The 22920-nt window shown below is 58.0% G+C and overlaps 1 protein-coding gene across 3 annotated transcripts in view; it reads left to right on the top strand.

Moving 5' to 3' along the window:
• Positions 1–7381: 7381 nt before the first annotated feature.
• ALDH1L1 (aldehyde dehydrogenase 1 family member L1) overlaps positions 7382–22920 on the top strand; it is a 45569-nt gene continuing 30030 nt past the window's right edge. The window contains exons 1-9 of one of the 3 annotated variants that reach the window (XM_061197388.1): positions 7382–7537; positions 11000–11151; positions 12585–12819; positions 13601–13766; positions 15382–15483; positions 16231–16320; positions 17451–17588; positions 19530–19655; positions 22217–22308. In XM_061197388.1, the coding sequence (XP_061053371.1) occupies positions 11025–11151; positions 12585–12819; positions 13601–13766; positions 15382–15483; positions 16231–16320; positions 17451–17588; positions 19530–19655; positions 22217–22308 (1076 nt within the window). In that variant the 5' untranslated portion in view covers positions 7382–7537; positions 11000–11024. Of the gene's footprint in view, positions 7545–10999; positions 11152–12584; positions 12820–13600; positions 13767–15381; positions 15484–16230; positions 16321–17450; positions 17589–19529; positions 19656–22216; positions 22309–22920 lie in introns of all 3 variants that reach the window. The other 2 variants (XM_061197387.1, XM_061197389.1) reach the window with 2 other exon arrangements.

Genomic DNA, 22920 nt, shown 5'->3' with positions numbered 1-22920 from the left:
GGGACAAGCGTGGAGTTGCATCTGCAGGGAGCTGGGATGGTTGTGTGGACCTTTTTTTTTTTTTCTTTCATTTTAACTTTTAAAAGAAGTTACAGAAACCTGGTGAAAAGACATCTTTCCAATCCAGCATCCTCACTTTAGACCCTCCTTTCAGTGTCCCGGACTCCGACCTGGTTATTGCATTCCGCCCCTACTGCTCCTTGGACGGAATTCGCCTTTTTACATTGGACAAGCACGTGAGCTTGTTTGGATGCATTAATTGTTTTTAGTTGCGCTCTAATTATCCTAAACTTAATTATCGAGCAGCGCTTGACTCCGCCCTGATCGCACGTTGAATTGGGATGTTCTGGTCGCCACATTCCAGCCATCGTCTGTGTGGGGTCGAGTGAGCCTGCGGAGTCCTGCCCTCCCTCCAGCCCCCCCTCGGGTGGCGTGGGGTCACAGACTCCGGCCGGGCCAGCCCCCAGGCCAGCCGGGACGGCCGTGGCCAGTCCAGGTGGATCCGAGGGAGGTCCAGGCCTCTCAGCGCTTTGACAGGAGGGGCGAGGTGTGAATGTCTCTAGAGATAAACACACCCCCTTGCTGTGTATATGTCCGTTCTGCTTCGCAGAAACAAAAACTCCATTTCAGGAGCGTGTGTTACCGCCAAGGAGTTTTAGTGTAGGGAGCGCTGTGTGCATGTGTCCTGCTGGAAGGGGCAGGGGGCGGAACACTGGGGACTGCTCTGGACTCCGGGGAAGGGGGACGTGTCCTGGGGACACCTCCGGCTCAAGGCCGAGGGCCCCCCTCCCTGCGTGGTGTAAGGAGGCCCCTGAGTCTGCCGGCCTCTGCGGTGCGTGATCCTGACACTTGCGGAGGTTCGTCGGGTCATCCGTAAACAGCAGGGCCCAGTGCCTGGCTGCCCCCTGCCTCCCGCCTCTCTCAGCACCCCAGCCCCGAGAGCTGGCACGCAGCTGACAGCGGGTGGCCTCCGCCTGGTGGCCTCACTTCAGCTCCTGCTTGGGCCCTGTTCCGGCCTCCCTGCCTCTTCACCTGCACTTGGTGACAAGTAACTGAAAACGCTGCAACGGTGCCAAGCCCAGGGGTTTTCTCCCCGGCCTGGTGATTACCAGCGTGCTCTGGGGTCTGCCTGACACCCAGCAGGGGGCTCTGGTCCCCCGTGGGCAGAGGCTGGGTCTGGGAGGGGATGGGGGGCGGCCCTGCCAAGGGCGTGGGACGCGACCCATCAGACCGTGTCCCCTGCATTGTGCTTTTCTAGTCCCCGTAGGAGAGAGAGTGAGGGAGAAAGGGAGTTGGAATGACCCAGTTATTAACGTTTGTTTTTATGAAAACAGCACGTGCGCGCGGCTAAACACTTGAACAGCGCTAAGAGCACAGGACGAGAAGGCCTCCAGACGCTGTCCACTCCGGCCCCTCCACCGCACGCGGGCGCCGCCTCCACACCACGTCCGCTCCTTCGGCCGCTGGCTTTGCTCCCCTGTCCCTGTGCCTAGAACAGTGCCTGCCGGGCAGCGGGCCTTCCAGGACCGTCAGGCGGGCTCTGAGTTGGTCAGTGTTTCCAAACAGCAGGCGTCCAGGACTGCGGCTCGGGGAGGAGGTCTGACCAGAGCCGCCGAGCCTGTCACGACAGGCGAGGGTCTGGTCCTCACCGGTGACTCCCCCTCTCCCTCACCCCCGACCTTCCAATACAGGAAGAGCAAAATTTTGGTAAAATTAATAATCGGTTATAAACTGAAGAACCTATCATGACTGTGCATCACTAGGCACTGTAGAGACACAGTAGGACATTGTGATTTTTTTTCCTGGTCCAGTTCTTTGTTATTCTTAGAGTTAGTTTTTAAAATGTGCTTAATTTCAATGTATGGGTCTTTATTTTTTATTTTTCTGAAATGCCGCATCAGGCCTGTCCCATGCATAGCGATGTTCTTTCTTTCGTGCTTCTCCTAATGTAGAATCTGTGGGCTTCCGTCCCAGCCCCTCTCTGTGGACGCTTGTCCGGCCTGGCCGGCCATCCTGAGATTGTCCTTTTTAACTTCCTATGCTGAACCCTGTTTCCTTGACCCAAATCCTGCTGTCTCTGGGTTTATTTTGTTGTTTTTCTGGGTCACGTGCTCCAGTGGCCTCTCAGGAAGAATGTTGTGTGTGTGTGTGTCTGTGTGTAACTTTCAGTACTAGCTCGTCTTCAAACTGTTCCTTACACTCTCTCTGTGTCTCACTTCGAGTTGGGAATAAAATATTTGGTTGAAAGTAATTTTCCCTCATAATTTTGAAAGCAGTGGTTCTTGCTTCTGAGAAAGCCTCCTTCTTTATTTGGTTCTCAGTGCCCTCCCTTTTCCCTGTTCTGAAATTGTGTGGACACCTGCTTTTCTGTTCATGGAAGTGGTGCCAGGCGAGTCCTTTCCATCTGGACGTCCTGGTCCTTCGATTCCTGAAGGGCATGAAGCGCCATTATTCAAGACTGTCTCAAATTATTCACTTTTCATACGAACTTGTTTCAGAACATAAAAGCTTTTCTTATTTCCAGTATACAGAGGGCTTCTATAAATTGACAAAAAGACAAAGAGAAAAAAGGGAAAATGCAGGCAAATTATAGAAGCAGAATCCACATCATTAATAAACATAGTAAAAGGTGATAGTTTCTCTGGTGTCACAAAGTTGCAATTTTAAAGCGAAAGTAAGATTCTGGCTTTGAGGTTCTGGTTGGCAGAAATGGAAAAGTCAGACAACGTCCAGTGCTCTCTTACCCTGCAGTGTGAGGGGGAAGTGTGACATATTGTAACATCTTCAAAAAGCAAATTTGGGTAATATCTGCTAATATCAAAACTGTCCATACCATGTAACTCGGCAGTTCAACATTTGGAAAACTAGCCTTCAGAAAAGTTCCAGCACATAAGGATGTTTGCTACAGTTTTGTTGGTTGGGGGGCAGGGATGTGTGAAACACTGCGACGTGCACCAGAAAGCCGTCCCAGCGGCCACACGTGAGCCCACGCCCGCTGCCGCGCACGTGTGTGCGGGACGGTACCACCGGGCAGAGTGCACAGATGCGAGAGGAACCACGGCTACTCCCAGCCGGTGTGTGGGGCTGCGGGATGCAGGAGCCACTGTGACCATCAGCGTCCCAGGAGGAGAGCAGCACAGAGGGCAGACCAGAGGGTTCAGTGAGATGTTGCAGCTGAATTAGAGCTGAAAGTTTCATTATGAACTTGTGATAAATTCTGTCTTTGCACGTGTTTCCTAGCTCCTGACCTGGGGTTCCTGATTAAACTGATTTAATCAGGTGTTTCCTGATTAAACTCACCCCGGTCCTGCCAGGCCTTATCCTCCCAGGGAGGCCTGATGCATCCCAGGCCCCACTGCTGACGTCTCCCCTCTCACTGATCACAGCACTTCCCCGTCTTTGGTGTCTGCTCCCCCGCTGGGCTCCAAGCACCTCCAGGAGGGACGCTGCGCCCGACCCTCTGCCGTTCTCACTTGCTCCCCTGCACGGAGCTCCTGGGGGGCCACCTGCAGCCCAGGCACTGTCGCAGGCGCTGGGGACACAAACCCAACCACCCCCCACCAAGGTTTGATTTTACATAGGGGTCAACAGGCCCCTGTGCGAGGCCTTCGCAGGAGCACAGCTGTACACTCTGTGACTGTCAGCCCAGCTCTCCAGAAACACTTGTTTTTATTTCCAGGTCCTTGGGTGGATCCCGGTTCAAAGCCTGGAGCTGTATGAAGGTTCACTCATACTTTACCTCTGTCTGTGCTGTGGTCTGAATGTCCATTTCCCCGAATTTGTATGTTGAATCCTAACCCCCAAAGATGCTGGTATTAGGAGGTGGGGGCTTTGGGAGGTGATCGGGTCATGAGGGTGGAGCCCTCGTGAAGGGGATTTGTGCCCTTAGAAAAGGGACCCCAGAGCTCCCTCGCTGCTTCTGCCACGTGAGGACACAGCGAGAAGTCTGTGACCCAGAGAAGGGCCCTCACTCGACCATGCTGGCACCCTGACCTCAGACCTCCAGCCTCCAGAACCCAAAGCGATGAATGTCTGTTGTTATAAGCCACCCAGCCTGTGGTATCATGTTACCAGCCTGAACTAAGACAATATGTAAAATCCCATGTTGCCCATTTCAAGGGGGAATATCGAGGAAAACCATCCTGAATTCTCAGTCCCCATGGGGGCTGGGCATCACGTGACACCATGAATAATTCACAAGGTGGGTAGATGCAGGGGTTGGGGGGGCGGGTCTCACTTTGTACCTGAACAGGAGACCTTAGGACTTGGGCAAAGGAAACACTGGCCCCAAGTTGGAAAAGAAAGCCTGGGTCATGCGGCCACTGCCTTTGCTTTCCCAAAGGCCACAGACCTCCCGAGTTAATGTTTCCCTTCCAGCATACGCACAGCACCCAGCTCCTGAGTTCCTGAAGGACAGCTGAATCATCCTTACACAACAGAAAGAGATGCCATCTGGTCACTCGTCCACCTGGCTTGAGCCACACTCACCCCCTAAGCTACCCCTAGACTGCCTCTCACCGTCAACCTCGGGCCGAGCAAGCCCCCACTGTGCTCCCGGCCACCGAGGGGCCTGCAGAAGGCTCAGCAGAGGCTCTGTCTGTTGGGGGCATCCTCCATCCACACTTGTCCGCTGGGGCCTCTTAGAGGCAGCTGACGGAGACCCTTCCCCCTCCTCAGGAGTCTTGCCATTGTGGAGAGACAGACAAGCATATGGCAAAGTATATTAGGGTGTGAGTTGTGCTATGAACGTGGGATGTAATCCCCTGAAATCCCCTGGGCAGATACTGGAAGCTCCTGTCACCTGCACCAAGGGAGGAGGGCTGGGGCTGCAGGAGCCCATCCCTGAGCCGCAGCAAGGCTCGGATAGACCAAGTGCAGGGGCATTCCACAGAGCGAGCTGAGCTGGCACAGGTGGGTGCAGTGTGACGCACTCAGAGCACCATGTAGTTCTAGGACGCAGGAGAGCTGCCTTCTGCCACTCTCTGACCTCAGGCCCCATTCCTCGATCTGGTCTTGAAAGGATGGAGTCAGAGTCACACACTGTCACCTCCACCACGTTGCACGTGTGAGAAGTGAGCCACGGAGTTCAGGCCACACTCAAGGGCTGGAGGAACTGCACTCCTCTCCTGAAGGGGCGTGTCGAAGACCTCTAAACTGCCACAGTCCTCCAAGAGCCCGCAAATTACTCACGGTTCTCCCACACGCACAACATACACACTCCCCAAACCCCAGCCACAGCAGGATGGGCTCAAAGTCCAGGGTCTGCGTCTGAACCTGGTTCTGATGTGGAGGAGGCTCCTTGGGCGTATCTTCCCCAGGGTAGCTCCTGGCGTACAGTGGCTCTCAGTCTGAACACCTGTGAATTCAAGGACCAGTTGTCTGCACTCCCAACCCCCGCCCACACCCAGCACACAGCAGTGGGACAGGCACAGCGTGACCACCACAGGCACTCGAAGGGGACAGGACCGGGAGGCGCACAGGTGTCACTCAGCCACACGGTCCTGAAATCCCCTGGGCAGATGCTGGCAGCGCCTTCGTTAGGACTCGGTCTGATTCTGGCCTGAAAGCGTGTCCTCGTGCTCTTGGTTCCACCTCTGGACTCTTCATTCTGCTCTGCAAGCCATCCTTTCATCTCCATAAAAGGTACCCTATGTTTGCACCTGTGTGGTTTCTCAGGCTGCTTCCTGCCAGAAGAATTTGGGGCTGGGGGAGGGGAGTTCCAGAGGTCTCTTTTCATTTTGCACTGTCTCTGATACTTTCAGTCCAAGCTTTTGCCAATATAATTCTTTTAAAAACCAAGTGTGTCTTCTATGAACCTTATTGAGGTTCAGTCCTTTGATCAGCTGGCAAACCCACTCAACCTCTTTGAGATACACCCTTCTCTACCTTGGGCTTCTGCTGAATGACAACTTTTTTTTTTTTTTAATTTATTTTATTTATTTATTTTTTGTCTGTGTTGGGTCTTTGTTGCCACGTGCGGGCTTTCTCTAGTTGTGTCGAGCGGGGACTACTCTTCGTTGAGGTGCGTGGGCTTCTCGTTGCAGTGGCTTCTCTTGTTGCAGAGCACGGGTTCTAGACACACGGGCTTCAGTAGTTGTGGCGCACAGGCTCAGTAGTTGTGGCTCGTGGGCTCTAGAGCGCAGGCTCAGTAGTTGTGGCGCACGGGCTTAGTTGCTCCGCGGCATGTGGGATCTTCCCAGACCAGGGCTTGAACCCGCGTCCCCTGCACTGGCAGGCGAATTCTTAACCACTGCGCCACCAGGGAAGCCCTGAATGACAACTTTTAAGCTTCCCGGAAGTCCTGCTGTTGAACCGAATACTCCGAGGTGCCACTTTTGACCTTTTTGAGAACTTAACAAAGGATCTTACAGCATACACTGGGCTTCATCTTTAGACCCTCTTTTCCTGCCATGGCCATGCCTCATGTCTCCCTTCACCTGGGAGTTGTGTGTTAATTTTAGCATCACTTGACATCCAGAGAAGCTAGGAAATTTGAAAACCAGCAAGTTCTGGTTCCTTTTTATTTAGCAGTCCTCCTTTGGCTTATCTGTCTTCTCTCACATTTTAGTATAAGCAGCAAGAAGAAGTCAGGAGGCACCTTCAACATTCTGCCTGGAAATTGCCCTAGCTGGACAGCCCAGGTCCCCTGGCACATTTTCTGCTTTCCATGTTACTGCAGGCGGCAGTGCTGCCAAACTTGCTGCTTAAACTCCCCTCCTCTCTGCACACCCCCTAAGACTATGGGTTCTTCTCTGATTTCCTAACACCTTTTTGGGGTGTCCGATCTCCCAGCCATTCTTTCAGTGTCACCTGTCACTCTTCGTTCTCTATTCCAGCTTCAACGTTCTCACACAACTTTCCCACCCCAGGCTCCTCACGTTCAGCCATTTATTCCACAAGTGTTATTGAACACCTACTAAACACAAGGCACTACACCAGGTGCTGGGGAATTCCTGCGACTGAGACCGTCTTTGACGTCGTGTTCCAGTGGGGGAGCCAGTCAGATAATCCCGAAAGCAGTGATAAACCTGCGGCTGAGAGGGTGCCTGAAGGAACACTGAAGCCCTTCTGTGGTCATGTGACGAGGGGGTCTTTCCTAGCGGGGGTTAGGGGAAGCTTCCCTTAAGATGTGACTTTGAAGTAGGAGCCTCCTGAAGTACGGGTGGGTTTCCCGGAGCAAGACCTTGACAGCACGTGGAGAGTTCCTGAGCCAGTGAGTGAAGTTACCCGCCTGGCCACTTTCCCCTTATCCCGTCAGCCCTGCGGGTGCTCACTACGACGGGGCCTTTGCAAAGCCCTGTGAATCCGGGAGGGGTCGCAGCCCGGGAGCGCCGTCTCCCCCCCACCCCCCACCCGGCGGGACTTTCCGCCCGCCCCGGCCCCTCCCCTCCCGGGCTCTGGCCTTGGCCGGGGCTCCGGGACTGGCAGGGGCCGGCCCCACCTCCCCACCGCCCAGGCCGGGCCCGCGCCAGCTCTGTCCCCTGCCCGGACCCGGACTCAGAGGTCCGCTCTGGCCAGCGACGCCTGCGCTCCTCCCGTGCGTGGTGAGTCCCGCTCCCCGGCGCCCCAGGGAGGGAGGCCGCCGCCGCTCGCGGCTCCGGGGGCTCCGGGGGCTCTGGGCTCAGGTCCCCCGGCGGAGGCGCCTGGGGGCGCGCGAGCCTGGCCGCCGGGATGCGAGTCAGGGCTCCCCCGGGGGCAGCCGAGGCTCCAGCCTGGCGGGGGGTCATCTGGCTGCAGGACCGCGGTGCGGGGCAGGGCCTGTGGAGGATCGCGCCGCGGTGGCGTGGGGGAGGGCGGGGCGGCCTGGGTGGGCGTTATCAGCCCCGCTTACAGAAAAGGAAACTGAGGCCGGAGAGGGAAAGAGACGAACCGAAGGTGACTAGATGGTCCTGCCCCGCTGCGCCGCCTGCCCCCCCCAAGTCCCTCACCCCATTTTCGGAATGGGGAATGGTCCCCCCTGATTGGCCAGATCTGGGGGCCGGGAACGAGGACCTCTTGTGATTGGAGAGCTCCAGCCCTCCACCCCCCCCCGCCCCCTCTGCCCCCGCCCCCCCCCGCCCCGCCCGCGCCACCATCCTTCTTGCGCCGGCGGGATCTGGGACCCCAGAGCCCCAGCCCCGCCCCACGACCTGGTTTGGGGGTTGCGCTAACTGCGTGTACTCAGAGCCCGGGCCCTCGGCGCATCTGTCCAGGCCCTTCACCTGCCACCTGCCTAGGGGAGCTGGAATCTCCCTCAGGTACCGGAGACGGAATTCAGTGTGCTCGGAGCAGGGGGCCCACCCACCGGGCAGGGACTGGCCGCTGGGCTGGGGCGGGGGGCCTGGGGAGCCCGACGGTCCCCCTGCTGCCACCTCAGCCCCACAGCGTCCCCGGGAGGAGGGCACCGAGGGCGCCAACCGGGCGGGAGGCCCTCGTGGCCTCTGCGCTCCCCCACCTGACTTACCTGGCGCCAAAGCCCAAGGTGGGCTGTCCCTGCCCAGGGCTCCTGCCCCGCCAGCTCCACAGGTGGCTTCCCTGACCCTGCCTCCCAGCTTCCAAAGGGATCTTCTTTGTCCCCTTTATTTTTCCACAAGTAATATACGCTCAATAAAAAAATAAAAATAAAAATAAAACATTTTGGAAAGAAAAAGAGAATTACCATCATCAGAAGACTTCCAAACCCCAAAACCCTACCTGGTGACTTTTAATATTTCTGTGTGAGTCCCTCCAGGCTTTTTCTCTGCCAGTACACACGTGCACATACATACATACCACACACACACACATACACACCATACACACCACACACATACCATACACACCACACACACACACCACACACACACGTACCATACATACCATACACACACATGTACCATACACACCACACATATACCATACACACCACACACACACACCACAGACACACATACCACACACACACACGTACCATACACACCATACACACACACGCCACACACATACAGACCACCCTCACACACATATCACACACACCACACACACACACCACACACACATACCACACACACAGAGGACCACCATTCTCATTCATTTGACAGTGTCTTTTGCAGACTGTTTAATCTTGACGATGTCCAGCTTATTTTTTTCTTTCTTAAATCGTGCCTTTGGTGTTGTAGCTAAAAAGTCACCGGATACTCAAAGTCATCTAGGTTTTCTCCTGTGCTATCTTCTAGGAGTTTTATACTTTTGCATCTTACATTTACATCTGTGGTGCATTCTGAGTTAATTTTTGTGAAGTGTGTAAGGTGTGTGTCTAGATTCATCTTTTGCATGTGCACGTCCAGTTGTTCCAGCATCATTTGTTGAAAAGACCATCTTTGCTCCGTTGTGTTGCCTTTGCTCCTCTGTCAAACAGTAAAGATTTTAGAAGGCGAAGAGAACATCTCTAGGAACTTGGAGGAAGCAAAGATTTCTTAAACAGAATAGAAAGCCCACTAAGCATGAAGGGAGATTTTGATGCAGTGTACTGTATTGAGTTTAAGAAATTGTGTTCATCCAAAGGCACCACAGAGTAAAGAGTCCAGCCACAGAACTGGAGAAGATGTTTTCCGTAAATATATCTGACAAAGGACTCATAGTCTAGATTATTTAAAAACAAAATGAAACAATACCAAGCAAACAAAAACCTCCTACAAAATCAGTAAGGAAAAGATCACCCAGTGGAAGAAACAGACAGAAAGAAATCCAAGTGGCTGATAAACGTAGGAAAAGGTGCTCACCTTCATCAGCCATCAGGGAATTGCCAGTGAAACCCCAGCAGGATAGCTCCAGTCCCTGTCAGCGGGATAGTGAAATGAACAGATAGGAGGCTGCAACGCAAAGCACGTGGAAATCGGTAAAACCACTTTGGAAAACTGGCAGAGGCTGGTAAGGCTGAACATTTTCACACCTGGGACCCAGGAATTCCACTCCCAGGTACTCACCCAATGGAAGTGTATTCTTGTATTCAGTAAGAACCATGTGCCAGAATCTGTATCACATCCGTCTTGGTAATAGCTTCAAGCTGGAAACTACCCAAATGTCCACCCACAGTAGGATGGATATGTGAGCGTATTTATTTACACTCACAGGGAAACACTGTGGAGCAATGAGAATGGACACAGCACAGCTACATGCACAGTGCTGGGGGGAAACGATCCACAGAACATCACGTGGTGTGATTCCATTTATGTAAATGGAGTCCACCCATGTCTCTGTTATCTAAATGGGCTTCTGGAGTGTTTCTTTATCTGAGCGCTGATTATACTGGTGTGTTCAGTTTGTGAAAATTCATTGAGCTACATACTTACGGTTTGTACACTTTTCTGTATGTCCGAAGCATGTAATACTTCAATAAAATTTTCTCCAAAAATGTATATTTTTGTAGATAGATAATTTAAAGAAACGTATCAAGTAGATAATAGGTTTTACGGATATGAGCATGGTGAATGAATGAGCAAACTTTGGTCCAGCCGCGCGTCTCCCCATGCAGCCCAGTGGCACCCGTCGCACCTCCCACCACACATTCCGTCCTCGGCCCGTCCACTGGGCATCTGTCTCTATGCAGCCAAAGTCCAGGCCCATTGCTGCTTCCTGCCCAGGGAGAGCCTGGCCTGCAGGCTGGAAGCATTTGAGGAGCATCTTTCTCATCAACAAGTGAGGAAACTGAAGCTTATGTGACTTGACCGAGGTCACAGGACTGGTTAGTTACAGAAACATGCTCAGAGACGCCTGGGAAGACACCACACGCAGCGCCCCATGCCATGTTGGAGGTTCCAGGGGGGAGTCCCCGAGGCTGCGCTCGCATGCGACTCACGCTGCGGTATCTACAGGCCACCGTTCAGGACCTCTTCCTTTGTTCCTCGTGCGGCCGCCTCCCCGCAGTGGCCGGCGGCCCAGGGAGCCCAGAGCTGGGCCGAGGGGTTGGGGCGGGGGCGGGTGGGCTGCCCCCTTGGGCCAGCGAGCCCTGTCTGACGCTGAGGTCGTATTCCTTTCCCAGGTCCTCCCGCCCCAGCCCCGCTGCCATGAAGATCGCAGTGATCGGACAGAGCCTGTTTGGCCAGGAAGTTTACTGCCACCTGAGGGAGGAGGGTCATGAGGTCGTGGGCGTGTTCACTGTGCCGGACAAGGATGGGAAGGCGGACCCCCTAGGTGAGTGGTGGCCCAGGAGCACGGAGAGGGGCTGCCCCGTGGGCCGTGGTGGGAGCAGAGCCTGCGGGGTCTTGTGTGGGGCTGTGGGCTTCCCCGGACAGAAGCGGCCTCTCATGGTCCACCCCGGATCCTGCTCAGGTGCCAATTGGCCGCTGGGCTTTTCTGGAGCCAAGTGGACTGCAGGGTGGGGCTTGTGTCCTGGAGAAGGGCCGTGGAGAAGCCTGGCCTGCTCCCAGGGCCCTTCAGTCTGACCACTCTGGGCTCCCCAGACCGCGGCACCCATGCTCTGAAAAGGCCCCCAGGCGGGAGTCACCGCGGCCAGCGTTCTCAGACTTGAGCGTGCCCTGCACCGCGTCTCGGGGGGCACCTGTTGAGCAGAGTGTTGAGGCCCCGACACTGCCCCCGGCCCCGGCCCCAGAGTTTCTGCTCAGAGGGATGGGAGGGACTTGGGAGTCACATTTCTAACAAGTTCCTGAGGGCACCTCAGCAGCGCAGCAGGAAGCAGGGCCCTCAGCTCGATGAACAGACCTTCAGGCCCCTCCCTGGTCCTTCTCAGGCCTGATGGATTCAGAATGTGGGGCCGGATGAGGAAGGGGGTCTCGCGGGGCTGCCAGGCCCCAGGGCTTGGTGCATTAGGAATAGAGAGTCTCCCCAGATGGAGAGTGCAGGCTGCCCCCATGCCAGCCAGGCCTCGGCTCCAGATCTGAGCCCACCGCAACCCGTAGCACAGCCTGAGTCCTGCCCGTAGCCACTCGGGGACCCCTGACAGCAGCTCTGAGCCTGGCTGGGGCTGCTTCTTGACCTGACCTCAGATGTCCAGCAGATGTCCCTGGTCACAGTGGGGACAACTTTTGCAAGCATGGTCCGGTCTGCTCACGTTGACCCACGTCCCTGAACCCAGGGCACAGAGGCAGAGGGACCGATAATGTGTCAGGTCAGCCAGGGCCACATATCAGCCAGGTGTGTACCAGAGAACCGAGGGCTGGGAAGTGCTGGACAGGGGCTGAGGGGCAGGCAGAGGGGAGCTCGGAGGAAACGGCTGGTGACTGCAGGGGCAGCGCCACCTCCGAGGGGCAGTGGGGCAGGCAGAGGCAGGAACCTGCATTCTAGAACTTGGGGACTTGCGGACTGTGCATCAGACCCGCGGGGAGGGCGCCCTGCTCCGGGCAGCTAAAGAGGCCAGGGGTCAGGCAGGCGTCTGGGAGAGGGAGGCGGTCAGCAGAGGTCAGTCCTGGCGCAGCAGCTCCTGAGACCTGGGCCTTGGCCGGCGCCGTCCCCTCTGGGCTGCCCAGGGCAGCCCGGCTGGGCAGTGGGGGAAGTTGGGGGGACAGGCTTGGGGAGGAGGTGCGGGAGCCACCCCGCGGGGCAGGCAGAGGTGCCGAGTCGGAGTGGGTGCGGCAGTGGGGAGCGGTTTCTCACCCGCTGTCCCGCAGGCCTGAAGGCCGACGAGGATGGAGTGCCAGTGTTCAAGTTCCCCCGCTGGCGGGCAAGGGGACAGGCTCTGCCCAACGTGGTGGCGACGTACCAGGCCCTGGGAGCCGAGCTCAACGTGCTGCCCTTCTGTAGCCAGCTCATCCCCACGGAGATCATCAGCGCCCCCCGCCACGGCTCCATCATCTACCACCCGAGTCTGCTCCCCCGGCACCGGGGGGCCTCGGCTATCAACTGGTGAGCCAGGGCCCAGCCACCCCACCTGCCTGAATCGTCCCCGTCCCTCAGCCCGGAGCTTTTCTCTGCGGCTGAGGAGCAGGTGTCACGCGGTGCCTGTGCGTGCTGCCAGACGGCGTCCACGCAGTGGATCGCAGCACGATCCCTGAGCAAGAACTGGGGTCAGGCAGCGCCGTGCACCCCGCATTCCCACAGTGAACCGCAAAGTGTTCCCGTCCTGCAGCGGGGTTGCCGGGGCAGAGTGGGCTGGGGGGCTCTCTGAGGCCTGCTCTAACCCCCACTGGCTACCGGTGCTCTCAGCAGCCCCCCACTTGGAAAGAGATAGAGATGGAGGAAAGAATCACCTGAACAAGGTAGTCTGAGACGAGAGGTGATGTATGTATCTGGAGGGTGGAGCTGTTCAGAGGAGCAGTCAGGAAGGGGAGGCATCTGAGCTGGAGAAGAGAGCGGGTTTGTAGTCAGACTGCTCTGATTAGGATTCAGCCTCCCTGACCTCCAGTCATGTCTCCTCACTTCTCTGGGCCTTAGTCTCCTTATCTGTAAAAGGGGCATGCGATGCTGTTACACCAGTGGGGAGGATAAAGTTACACGGGGCATTAAGGCTTTTAGCACAATACCTGGCACACAGTCGGCATCAGTAAACACCATTTTCCTTCTTCGGTCCTCCCCTGGGGAGATGGGGGTGTGCTGCAGGGCGGCGACAGTCACAGGGGCAGCTCCCAGGGCCTCCTTCTCCGTGGTCCTTCCTTCCGGACTCAGGTTCCACTCCTCTGCCCTCTAGGACCCTCATCCATGGAGACAAGAAGGGGGGGTTTACCATCTTTTGGGCAGACGATGGTCTGGACACTGGGGACCTTCTGCTCCAGAAGGAGTGTGAGATCTTCCCGGACGACACTGTGAGCACGCTGTACAGCCGCTTCCTCTTCCCCGAAGGCGTTAAAGGGATGGTAAGGCTGCCCCCAGGGCCTCCCCTGCTGGCACCCCCACCCCACCCCGCCCAGCTCCAGCCTGCTGGCCTGAGCTGGCCAGGATTCTGGAGGGGGAGAACTCTCACTTCAGGGTTTCAGAGGTAGGATTAGGACATATAATATTGTATAAGGCAGGACTCTTGCTTACAACTGTCAGAACAACTCAACAAGCTTTAGCCAAAAAGGGACACTTTTGGCTCATTTAAGATAGAAGACTCCAGGCAGGTGCCATCAAGCCTGGCTGAATCCAGAGGCTTAAGGCCTGCCACGGGATTCTGTCTTTCTGTTTCTTCACCCTGATTCTACTTTCCTCCGTTTGATTAGCTTCATCCTCAGGTTGCCCTTAAATCGGAGGAAAAGTAGTCACTGGTGGCTCAAGTTTTACACCTCTTGATTCTAGGGGAAGAGAAATCTTTTTTCCCCTAGAATTTATGAATAAAAAATCAGAGGAGACTCTGATTGGCCGATTTAGGTCATGTGATGACCCCGAGCCAATCACTGGCCGGCATGGGGGAGTGCTCTGATTGGCAGCCTCTGTCACATGTTCTGGTCTTGGGGGCTTCTGGCCAAGGCTGGCCCAGGTATGGTCACTGCACTGAATTCCCGCAGGAGGAGGAGGGCCGACCCAAAAGGCTGATGTCAGAGCTGGTTGTGCAGGCCCTGTAGAGGCGGTGTGTCCAGCGGGGGAGGCCGGCCAGGACAGGAGTCAGATGGGGACGTCTCCATAGCACAGCAGTGGCTGCGCCCCCAGCCCTGGGCCCCATTATGCGGCCTTGGATCCACCTGTTCACAGGAGTGAGCAGGGAGACCTGCTGGAGGTTTGACGTGAGAGGCAGGAAGGGGTCATCTTGCTCATCCTGCAGAAAACAACCAAGAGCATCCTTCAGGGCGGCGTCCGGCGGGCAGTCGCTAGTCACGGGTGGTTATTAAATTAATTTAAATGACTTGTAGTTAAAGATCGAGGTCATCAGGCTCACTGGCTACATTTTAGGTCCCCAGAAACCACACGGGGCTGACGTGGAACACGTCCATCACCAGGGAAGCTCCCCCTGGGCAGTCCTGCCTTAGACGCTTCTGAGCTCTCCTGGCTTCTCAGCCTTGGGTCTCCGGGGGCTCCCACCACCACCTTCCCTCCCTCCGGGCCCAGCGCCTTGGCTCTCCTCCCCTACCACCCTGACTTCTTCTCCACAACCTTCCTCTTTCCTGGAGCAGAGAAACTGCTTAACTTATTAGGGACCTCCAAACCCATCACGCGGTCCAGGAGCCATTCTCCCTAAGAGACAGGGAAGGTTTTAGACAAAAACGTGGACATTGGTGTGTGTTACACCCGTAGAGGGCTTTAGCTTACATGATCTTCTAGGGCCTTGTGTGAGAGAGAGGGCGGGGTCTTGCACTCATTGCTCAGACTGGAAGTAGATTCGAGCTAATTTTACCTGTCCCTACGGCACCCATTCCGTGGGTGCCCGTCACGTGCCCGCGTGGTGCCAGGTGGGTCTGTTCAGTGAGTGGCCTGGTCCAGACTCAGTGTGAACCCAGGGTCTGGGAGTTGGGGGGCCCTAATGTTGGGGACACCAACCAACCCGTGTCTCCCCAGGTTCAGGCCGTGAAGCTGATCGCTGAGGGCAGAGCCCCCAGGCTCCCTCAGCCTGAGGACGGGGCCACCTACGAGGGGATTCAGAAGAAGGAAACAGCCCAGGTGAGTGCCAGGGCTCTGCCCACCCAAGCCTGCCTGTGCCCGGGCTGGGGAAAACGGGCGGCCAGGACGTACCTGTTTAAGGCCAGAAGAAAGAGCAGCCCCAGTGCAGGAAGCATGAGCTAGGCTCAAGTGGCACCTGGACAGGCAGGGAACAGGGTCTGTTTGGGTTCTTCCCGGTTCCTCCTTAGGAAGAGGTAGGCGGGGCCCTCAGGGAGAAGAGCTGGTTGGTGGGGAGGGTGTAAGAATCAGCCGTGGTGCTGGCTCCTCATCTCTGAGATGAGACACCAGAGGGAATTCAGCTCCTCGGGGCTGTCGCAGGTCGGGAGCCTAGGTGGGCCCATGGGCTGTAGCTGTGCTCAGGGCTCGCGGGGTGCTCTATCGGGATCTGTGTGAGCCCTGTAAGTGAGGAGAAGCTGCCGGTGGGGAGGGATGGGGGGGGACAGGCCTGCACTTTGCGTAGGGCCTTGGACATCTTGACCACAGAACATTATCTCCCCCAAGCCATCCTGGAGTTCACATCCCGTGAAAGACTGAGGGTCCACGCGCACCCAGAGCCGGGTTGCCAGGGGGAGGCCCAGCCCAGCTCTGGGCCTCGGACTGGAGTCGAGAGGAAGCCAGACTTCCCAGCCCGTGCCCAGGGCTCCACCCAGTGTCAGGGTCATCAGGGCAGGAGGGGAGGCCAGAGGTGTTGCCCAGATGGTCAGGGAGCGGGGAGGGACCGCTGAGCACACGCGTCCTGCCCCGCAGATCAACTGGGAGCAGCCCGCAGAGGCCATTCATAACTGGATCCGCGGGAACGACAAGGTGCCGGGCGCCTGGACGGAGGCCTGTGGGCAGGTGTGTCCCTGCGTGGCCGGGACGGGCTGTGCTCCATGTGTGTCCCCCGGCTGCATATCTATCAGAATGTGGCTGAGCTAAGCGGTACATAGCCATTGCCCAGACCCCCAACCCCGGCCAGGTGCCCCCCGCCCCCTCGGCCTCTCCCTCAGGACCCGTGGCTGAAGGAGAGCGGCCGGCACGGAGCAAGGCCGCCAGGCCCAGCGGCAGCTCTGGGGTCGAGCTGTGCTGGTTGTTCGACTCTCAGCCCCGGGCTGTCAAAAGTTCCGAAATAGCAGAAGTAAAACCGATGAATCGGCGAAGTACTGCTAAGTAAGTTTATTGTGCACACACGGAAAAGTCAGTTCCGGAACCGGGAGCCCTCAGACCACACGTGGTCTGTTGGTGAGCTTGTGAATTGAGGAGGCAGGGACTGGTTATAACAAGAATTTTCTCAAGTGGTAGGGATTTGGCTAACGGTTCCTTCATGTCAATTTTGAGGAACAGTTCAAATTTTGCTTACGATTTCCAGAGACACAAGCAAGACGTGACTAAGGTCAAGTTGGTCTTGACCAACTTGCAAAATAAGCTAAATTAAGCTCTGCTCGTGTGACTGAACTGGTTTTGTCTGCTCAGGGACTTTTCAAGTCTGGTCCACATTTGTGTTTGATTTGAGCAGCTCTCAGAGACCCCAGGCCCAGCCCTGACTTGCCTTTGCCCCCAGGGGTGGGGCCCTTTGGCCGAGCCCCGTCGAGGGCAGCCCTGTCCTCCAGGAAGCCCCCGGCCGTCCCAACCCCTGCTCACAGGCTGGCTGCCAGACCGTCCGGGGTCTCTGCTGCCTGCGCCGCCACCAGACCCTTTGCACAGTAGCCAGGGCTTGGTGGTGTCCCCAGGCAGCACCCTCACCCGGTGATGCTGCCGCAGACCTCCTGCCGCTGTCTGTCCCCCCCGGGTCGGAGGTCACGGGCCAATGTGAGGTGACATAGGGCCCCTCCGAGGCCTCAGTGCCTTCTCCAGGTCTCGTCTGTGCCCCCATTTGTGCCCTGACCCTCACCCCCACCCCGTGATTTCCCAGCCCCCCTCAGCCCCTCCTGGTCCGCCACGGTGGGCCTCTCTCAACCAGCACCTTCTGGTTTTCCTGTCCTCAACAGAAGCTGACGTTTTTCGGCTCGACGCTGAGCACTGAAGGCCTGGTGCCCGAGGGAGAAACTTTGCCCATCCCCGGAGCCCATCGGCCAGGGGTGGTCACCGAAGCAGGACTGATCCTCTTCGGGAATGACGACCGAATGGTAACGTTGCTGCTGTGGGTCCCCTGTCCGTACTGTAGGCTCAGGGCCACACACGCCTGTCCGGGGGCTCAGGCCCCACAGGGAGACTCCAGGCTTTTCTGGAGAAAACAGGGGAAAAGGAGACCACAGGCTCTAGGAGGGAAGACCCTCGACTGCTGGGTCGGCCTACTTCTTCTCTATCCTGGGAAGGCTGGCCCTGGGCTCTTCCTGCCCAGGTGCCCCTACCCAAGCTGGGTGCCCTGGGTGGGTGTCAGAGTTGGGGAGGCCCTCTCCGGGGAGCCCAGAACTGGAGTCCGGGTGCCCAGGGCATGGTCACTGGACCTCTGTGCCTCAGTTTCCTTCTCTTTGAACAAGGAAGCCACACCGGGCACATAACATGCTCTGACTCACCTTAGAGGAGTGCAGCTCAGAGTGACAGCTACGATTTATGCAACTAAATATTTATAGCATGCCCGCGTGCCAGGCACTGTTCTAAAACAGTTGGATGATTTAATTTAGTTTTCCCAACAACCGTATGAGACGTGTATCAGCACTATACCCATTTTACCGAGTAGAAAACTGAAGCAAAGAGGTTAAATCACCTGCCCATCTTCACCCAGGCTAGCCTGTGGCAGAGCTGGGAGTCCAGCCCTAGCTCTCTGGCTCTGAGGCCCACCGCTCAGCCGTGATACTCTGCCTTAGCGCTCACCCCACGCAGCGGTGGGCAGATCTGGGCCTTAAGGTACCAGGGGCAGAGAAGAAGGAGGACAGGCAGGGGTCTTCAAGCACTTTTGGGAATTTCAGCAAACACTGTGGATGTTGAACACTTGGTAGCGGTGGCACGTACAGGCCAGGTGGGTGTGGAGCAGCTTTGCTCGGACGGGCGTGAGCTCACGCTGGGTGCCCACCCTGCTGGCCCGAGGCTGCCTGCAATCTACAGTGATTGGGTGTTTCAGGCATCCGTGGTCGATGCCTTCAGACGCCACGTATCTGTCCTGGGTCGTGTTCCCAAAGCAGATCTGAAACGGAGTGCTAGTGCTTGTGAGTTATCGAGGGAAGCGGCCAGGGGAGAGGAGAACACTCAGCAAAGATACAGGTCTGGAGCTGTACAGCCTCCTTCTGCCCCCCGGGCAGGCTCTGCACTGTGAATTGCTTCTGCCGACTATGCCCCCGCACCCTCACGTCACTCAGGCCTGGGTTTCCGCCCCCACTGGGGCAGGGTGAGGGGCAGCGAGGCGCAGCCCCTGGGCTTCTCTGCATGACCGTGACCGTGCTCACCCACCAACAGCGGTCAAGGAGAAGGGTGCAGGTGTAGACCCCTAACGGCAGGCGGAGGAAAGAGGAGGGGTTGCGCCAAGTCCTCCCTGAATCCGTGAGGCCAGCAAAGTAAAGAAGCAGCCTTCGCGGAGACCCTTGGTTGAGCGTCTCTCAGGAACTTCCAGCTGGGGCCTGGCTAGGCTTTAGCTCCAGAAAGCTCCAGCGCATCTTTGGAAGACCGCAGGGGTGGGCAGTCGGCCGGGGACCCGGCGCTGGTTCCGTCCGGTGTGTGCAGAAGGTGCCGTGTTCACAGACCACTGTTACCCGACAGACGCGGCCTCTGCCGTGAGCTCACCTGCTTCTCGGCCCCGAGGGGCACCTGATGACCTGTGCCAGGTTTCTAGGGAGTTTCTGGAAGCTGGGCTCTTGGGTGATTCGTTGTTTTCTCCACTGACTTTCAAGGTAGTGCTTGAATGACTTTAGTCTAACGAGTAGGCATCAGTTTTATAGCGTAACCCAACCATTACAGGTTTTCGAGCTTGAGAGCATGGTGGGGTGGATGGCAGGGAAAGAGCTCGAGCGAGTCCCTACGGCAGCAGCCTCCTTGCCCGATCTGGGCTCCCGGGCCTGCCTCTGGGGAGGATGGAGACGAGCCTGTGCCCACCGCTCGGGCAGCCTCGGGTCCTGACAGCCTTCCTTTTGCAGCTGCTGGTGAAGAACATCCAGCTGGAGGATGGCAAGATGATCCCAGCCTCACAGTTCTTCAGGGGAGCAGACAGCACTGGCCTCGAGCTGACGGAGGAGGACCTGGTCACGGCGGAGGCTGTGCGGGTAAGAGACACCTGCGGGGCTACCGTCTGGTGGGGCAGGTCGTGCACCGCAGGTGCGTTTCGCAAATCGCACCCCCCGGGGTCGGGCTGTGCACACCCTCTAAGGACGTATGTCCTGGCCCCGGGCACAGTGTTGGTCCTGTCCTGTCACAGGGCTTCCTGATGCCCCCTGCCCCTCCTTCCTGTGCCACTGGGACCTAGGATTCGGCTGCTGGGTCCGACTCCTCTGGGGACACACTGTCAACAGTGGGCAGATAGAATAGCTGAAGGACCCAGCTGTCCTGCCGTAGGGCATGTGCGCCGGAACCTTCCGGAAAGGCTTCCCGAGAGGGAGACCCCCACGTGGTCACCAGCACAGGTGTCACAGTCGGCCGCCCTGGACTCTGGACCACCCCGCCCGTGTGCCGCTGGACACCGCTGCCCTCTCGGAGGCCCGGTGTCGCCCCCACCTGGAGTCCAGGCATCGGCCACTTCCCAGGACCGCCCCTCCTGCTCTCTGCTCCACCGCCCTCTCCCTGGAAGGCGTGGTTTTGAGGGTGTTTAGCTGTGTCGCTCAGAGGGCGCTGGATGGATTTTCAGCTGTTCAGTCATTCGGTCGTGGGTTTGCTTATTTGAGATACACGTCCAGACACTAGGGGTGTGATGGTCAGCAGTGTCTCTGCTGTCACGTGTGTCCCTTCTCACAGGGAAGAGAGCCAGCGAACGACCAGGCAAGGGAATAAAATAATTTCCGACGGGAGATGTGCTCAGAGGGCAGTAACGGTGATGGGAACGAGGTGCCTGGAGGCCGGGGATGCTGCAGAAGGGAGTTTGGGGAAGGCCACCCTGGGTGGGGAGGTGGTTTGTGCTGAGACCCAAGTGGAGAGAGACGGCAGGCACAGCAGATGCCGAGGCCCTGAGAGCCGGGGAGCCGCGGAGGGCCAGGCGGCGGCCGTGGGGCGACCGGGTGCTCGTGACCAGTGCAGACGCAGGACCCAGCAAGGGGGGGCGGGGGAGCCTGCCGGTCCGGGGGCACCGAGCACTTCCTCAGGTGGAGGTTGAACCTTCTGAATGTCTATTAAAAAAAAAAAAGCCGATTCATTCAAAAAGTATTGTTGGAGCAATTGCTCTGGCCCTGGGCCTGAGCCTGCCCTGGGGTTACGGGGCCAGCTGGACAGACTGCCTTCTGGAGCTCGTGGCCGAGTGGTACCGGGATGGCTGAGGCTGGTGGCAGAAGAGGTAACAGCTTAGTGGCAGCTGTTAGGACCTCAGTACCGCTGGCCGTGAGCCCAACAGTCATAAGAAAAGCAGGTGCTTCTAGAGTGTCCGGGTTACTCTAAACTGAGTTCCAGCTGTGCAGCAGAGGCCTCATGGGCTCCCGCACCCCAAGCTCTGCCAGCCTCACTCCGGGGATGCTCCCAGGGCTGCCCCCAGCCCCTTGCCCCGATGAGGAGACCGAGGCAGGGGAGGCTGCCTGCATCTGACGGCTTGTCAGGGGCCGAGCTGGGGTCTGGACGAGGCCATGCGGCCGCTCGGGTTCCACACACCCCAGGAGGGCCGGCGTGCAGCGCCCACACAGCGACAGTGACTGCTGGCCCCAGGCTGAGCGAGCGCTGCAGTCAATGAAGGTTTTGGGCAAGAGGTGATTTAGCAGTTGACCTTGAAGGATGCCCAGGAGTAAGTGTGAGCTGGGGGTTCAAGGAAGCATGTCACCAGAGGGTGAGAGCCTGGGTGGAGGCCCGGGGAGAAGGCGCAGTTGTGTGGGGCGGGGATGGCTCGGGGCGGCTGCTGATGGTCCCCAGGAGGATGGGGGGCGGGAGCAAATCCAGGGCAGCCTCCTGAGAGAGGCCAGGGAGGGTCAGCCTGGGGGTCACTGGGGGCTGGTCCTGGTTGGGCCACAGCCTGGAGCCCGGCCTGAGTGTGGGCCTCCCGGCTCCTGCCCTGAAAGGCCCGGCTGGGAGCTGCCCAGCGAGCAGTCGTCCCGTTGTGTCCCGTCGTGACCCATAGGATGGCCCTCCTGCGCTGCCCACTCGGCTCTCACTGCCCTGTCCACGCTCGTCCACGAGGCCAGGGGCAGGAACCACTGCCCTCCACAGGCCCGGGGCAGAGGGGCACAGAGCCAGCTAGCCTGTCTGTGAGGACGAGACCCAGGGCTCCCGAGCCCCCTCGGTGGCCCCGTTCACTCACAGAACCACCCCCCGCTTTGCTCTCCCTTCCACGTGGCAGCACCCACGCACAGTGTCATGCGGGGACGCCCACCCCGGGCAACCCTCCAGGTGGGGCTGGCGGGGGGCGGGTCTCGGGAGCAGCTCCGGCACATCCGCCCTCCCGCCACCCCTGGACCAGCGTGGGGACCCCTGCGAAGCTGCAGTCAGGGTGAGGTGGGTGTGCGGACAGTAGCCTGGGCTCCTGCTTCCCCAGGGAGGCTATCACCCCAGTACCGTGAGGCACCGGGAGCGCCAGAGAGCGGAGTGGACGGGCCAGCCTGGCGCCGGGCAGTGCGCACGCACCCGGGGCTGTTCCCACCCCCGCCGCTCGTGCCCGGGCCCCGGGAGCCGCGTGCTCACCGCTCCTGCTTTCCAGGGTGCCTGGAAACGGATTCTCCCCAACGTCCTGGAGGTGGAAGACTCCACTGACTTCTTCAAGTCGGGGGCCGCGTCGGTGGACGTCGTCAGGTAAGGCCTGGAGTGGGGGTGGTGTCCCAGGTGTCTCTGGGTCAGGAGTCACCCTAAAACGGAGTGGCAGGAAACCATGCGGGTCAAGGATCCAGAAGGGACTCACGTGTGCAGGCCTCGGGCCCACCAGGAGTGGACCAGCGGGAGCTGGGACAGCTGGGCAGGCGTGTCCTCCCCCAGGCTGTGTCGTGGACCCAGAGCGGCCACTCTGGGACTTGGACGTCTAGCTGGCGGCTCCCGGCTCTGCAAACGTGAGGCCAGCAAGCAGACAGGTGCGGACCACTGCCCTGACTGGTCTCAGTGGCCACAAGCCCACCCAGATTCAAGGGCAGGGGCGGGACTGAGACCCACCCCCATGGGAGGAAGATCAAACAATGTGCGGCTCTTTTATTTTTTATTTTTTTATTTATTTACTTTTTAAAAGTAAATTTATTTATTTAGTTTTGGCTGCGTTGGGTCTTCGTTGCTGCGTGCGGGCTTTCTCTAGTTGCGGCGAGCGGGGGCTACTCTTCGTTGTGGTGCGTGGGCTTCTCATTGCGGTGCCTTCTCTTGTTGCAGAGCACGGGCTCTAGGCTTGTGGGCTTCAGTAGTTGTGGCACGCGGGCTCAGTAA

The sequence above is a fragment of the Eubalaena glacialis genome, chromosome 7, assembly GCF_028564815.1.
Source record: "Eubalaena glacialis isolate mEubGla1 chromosome 7, mEubGla1.1.hap2.+ XY, whole genome shotgun sequence".
In the NCBI taxonomy this organism is placed as follows: Eukaryota; Metazoa; Chordata; class Mammalia; order Artiodactyla; family Balaenidae; genus Eubalaena; species Eubalaena glacialis.
This window is presented reverse-complemented; position numbering and strand designations above follow the sequence as displayed.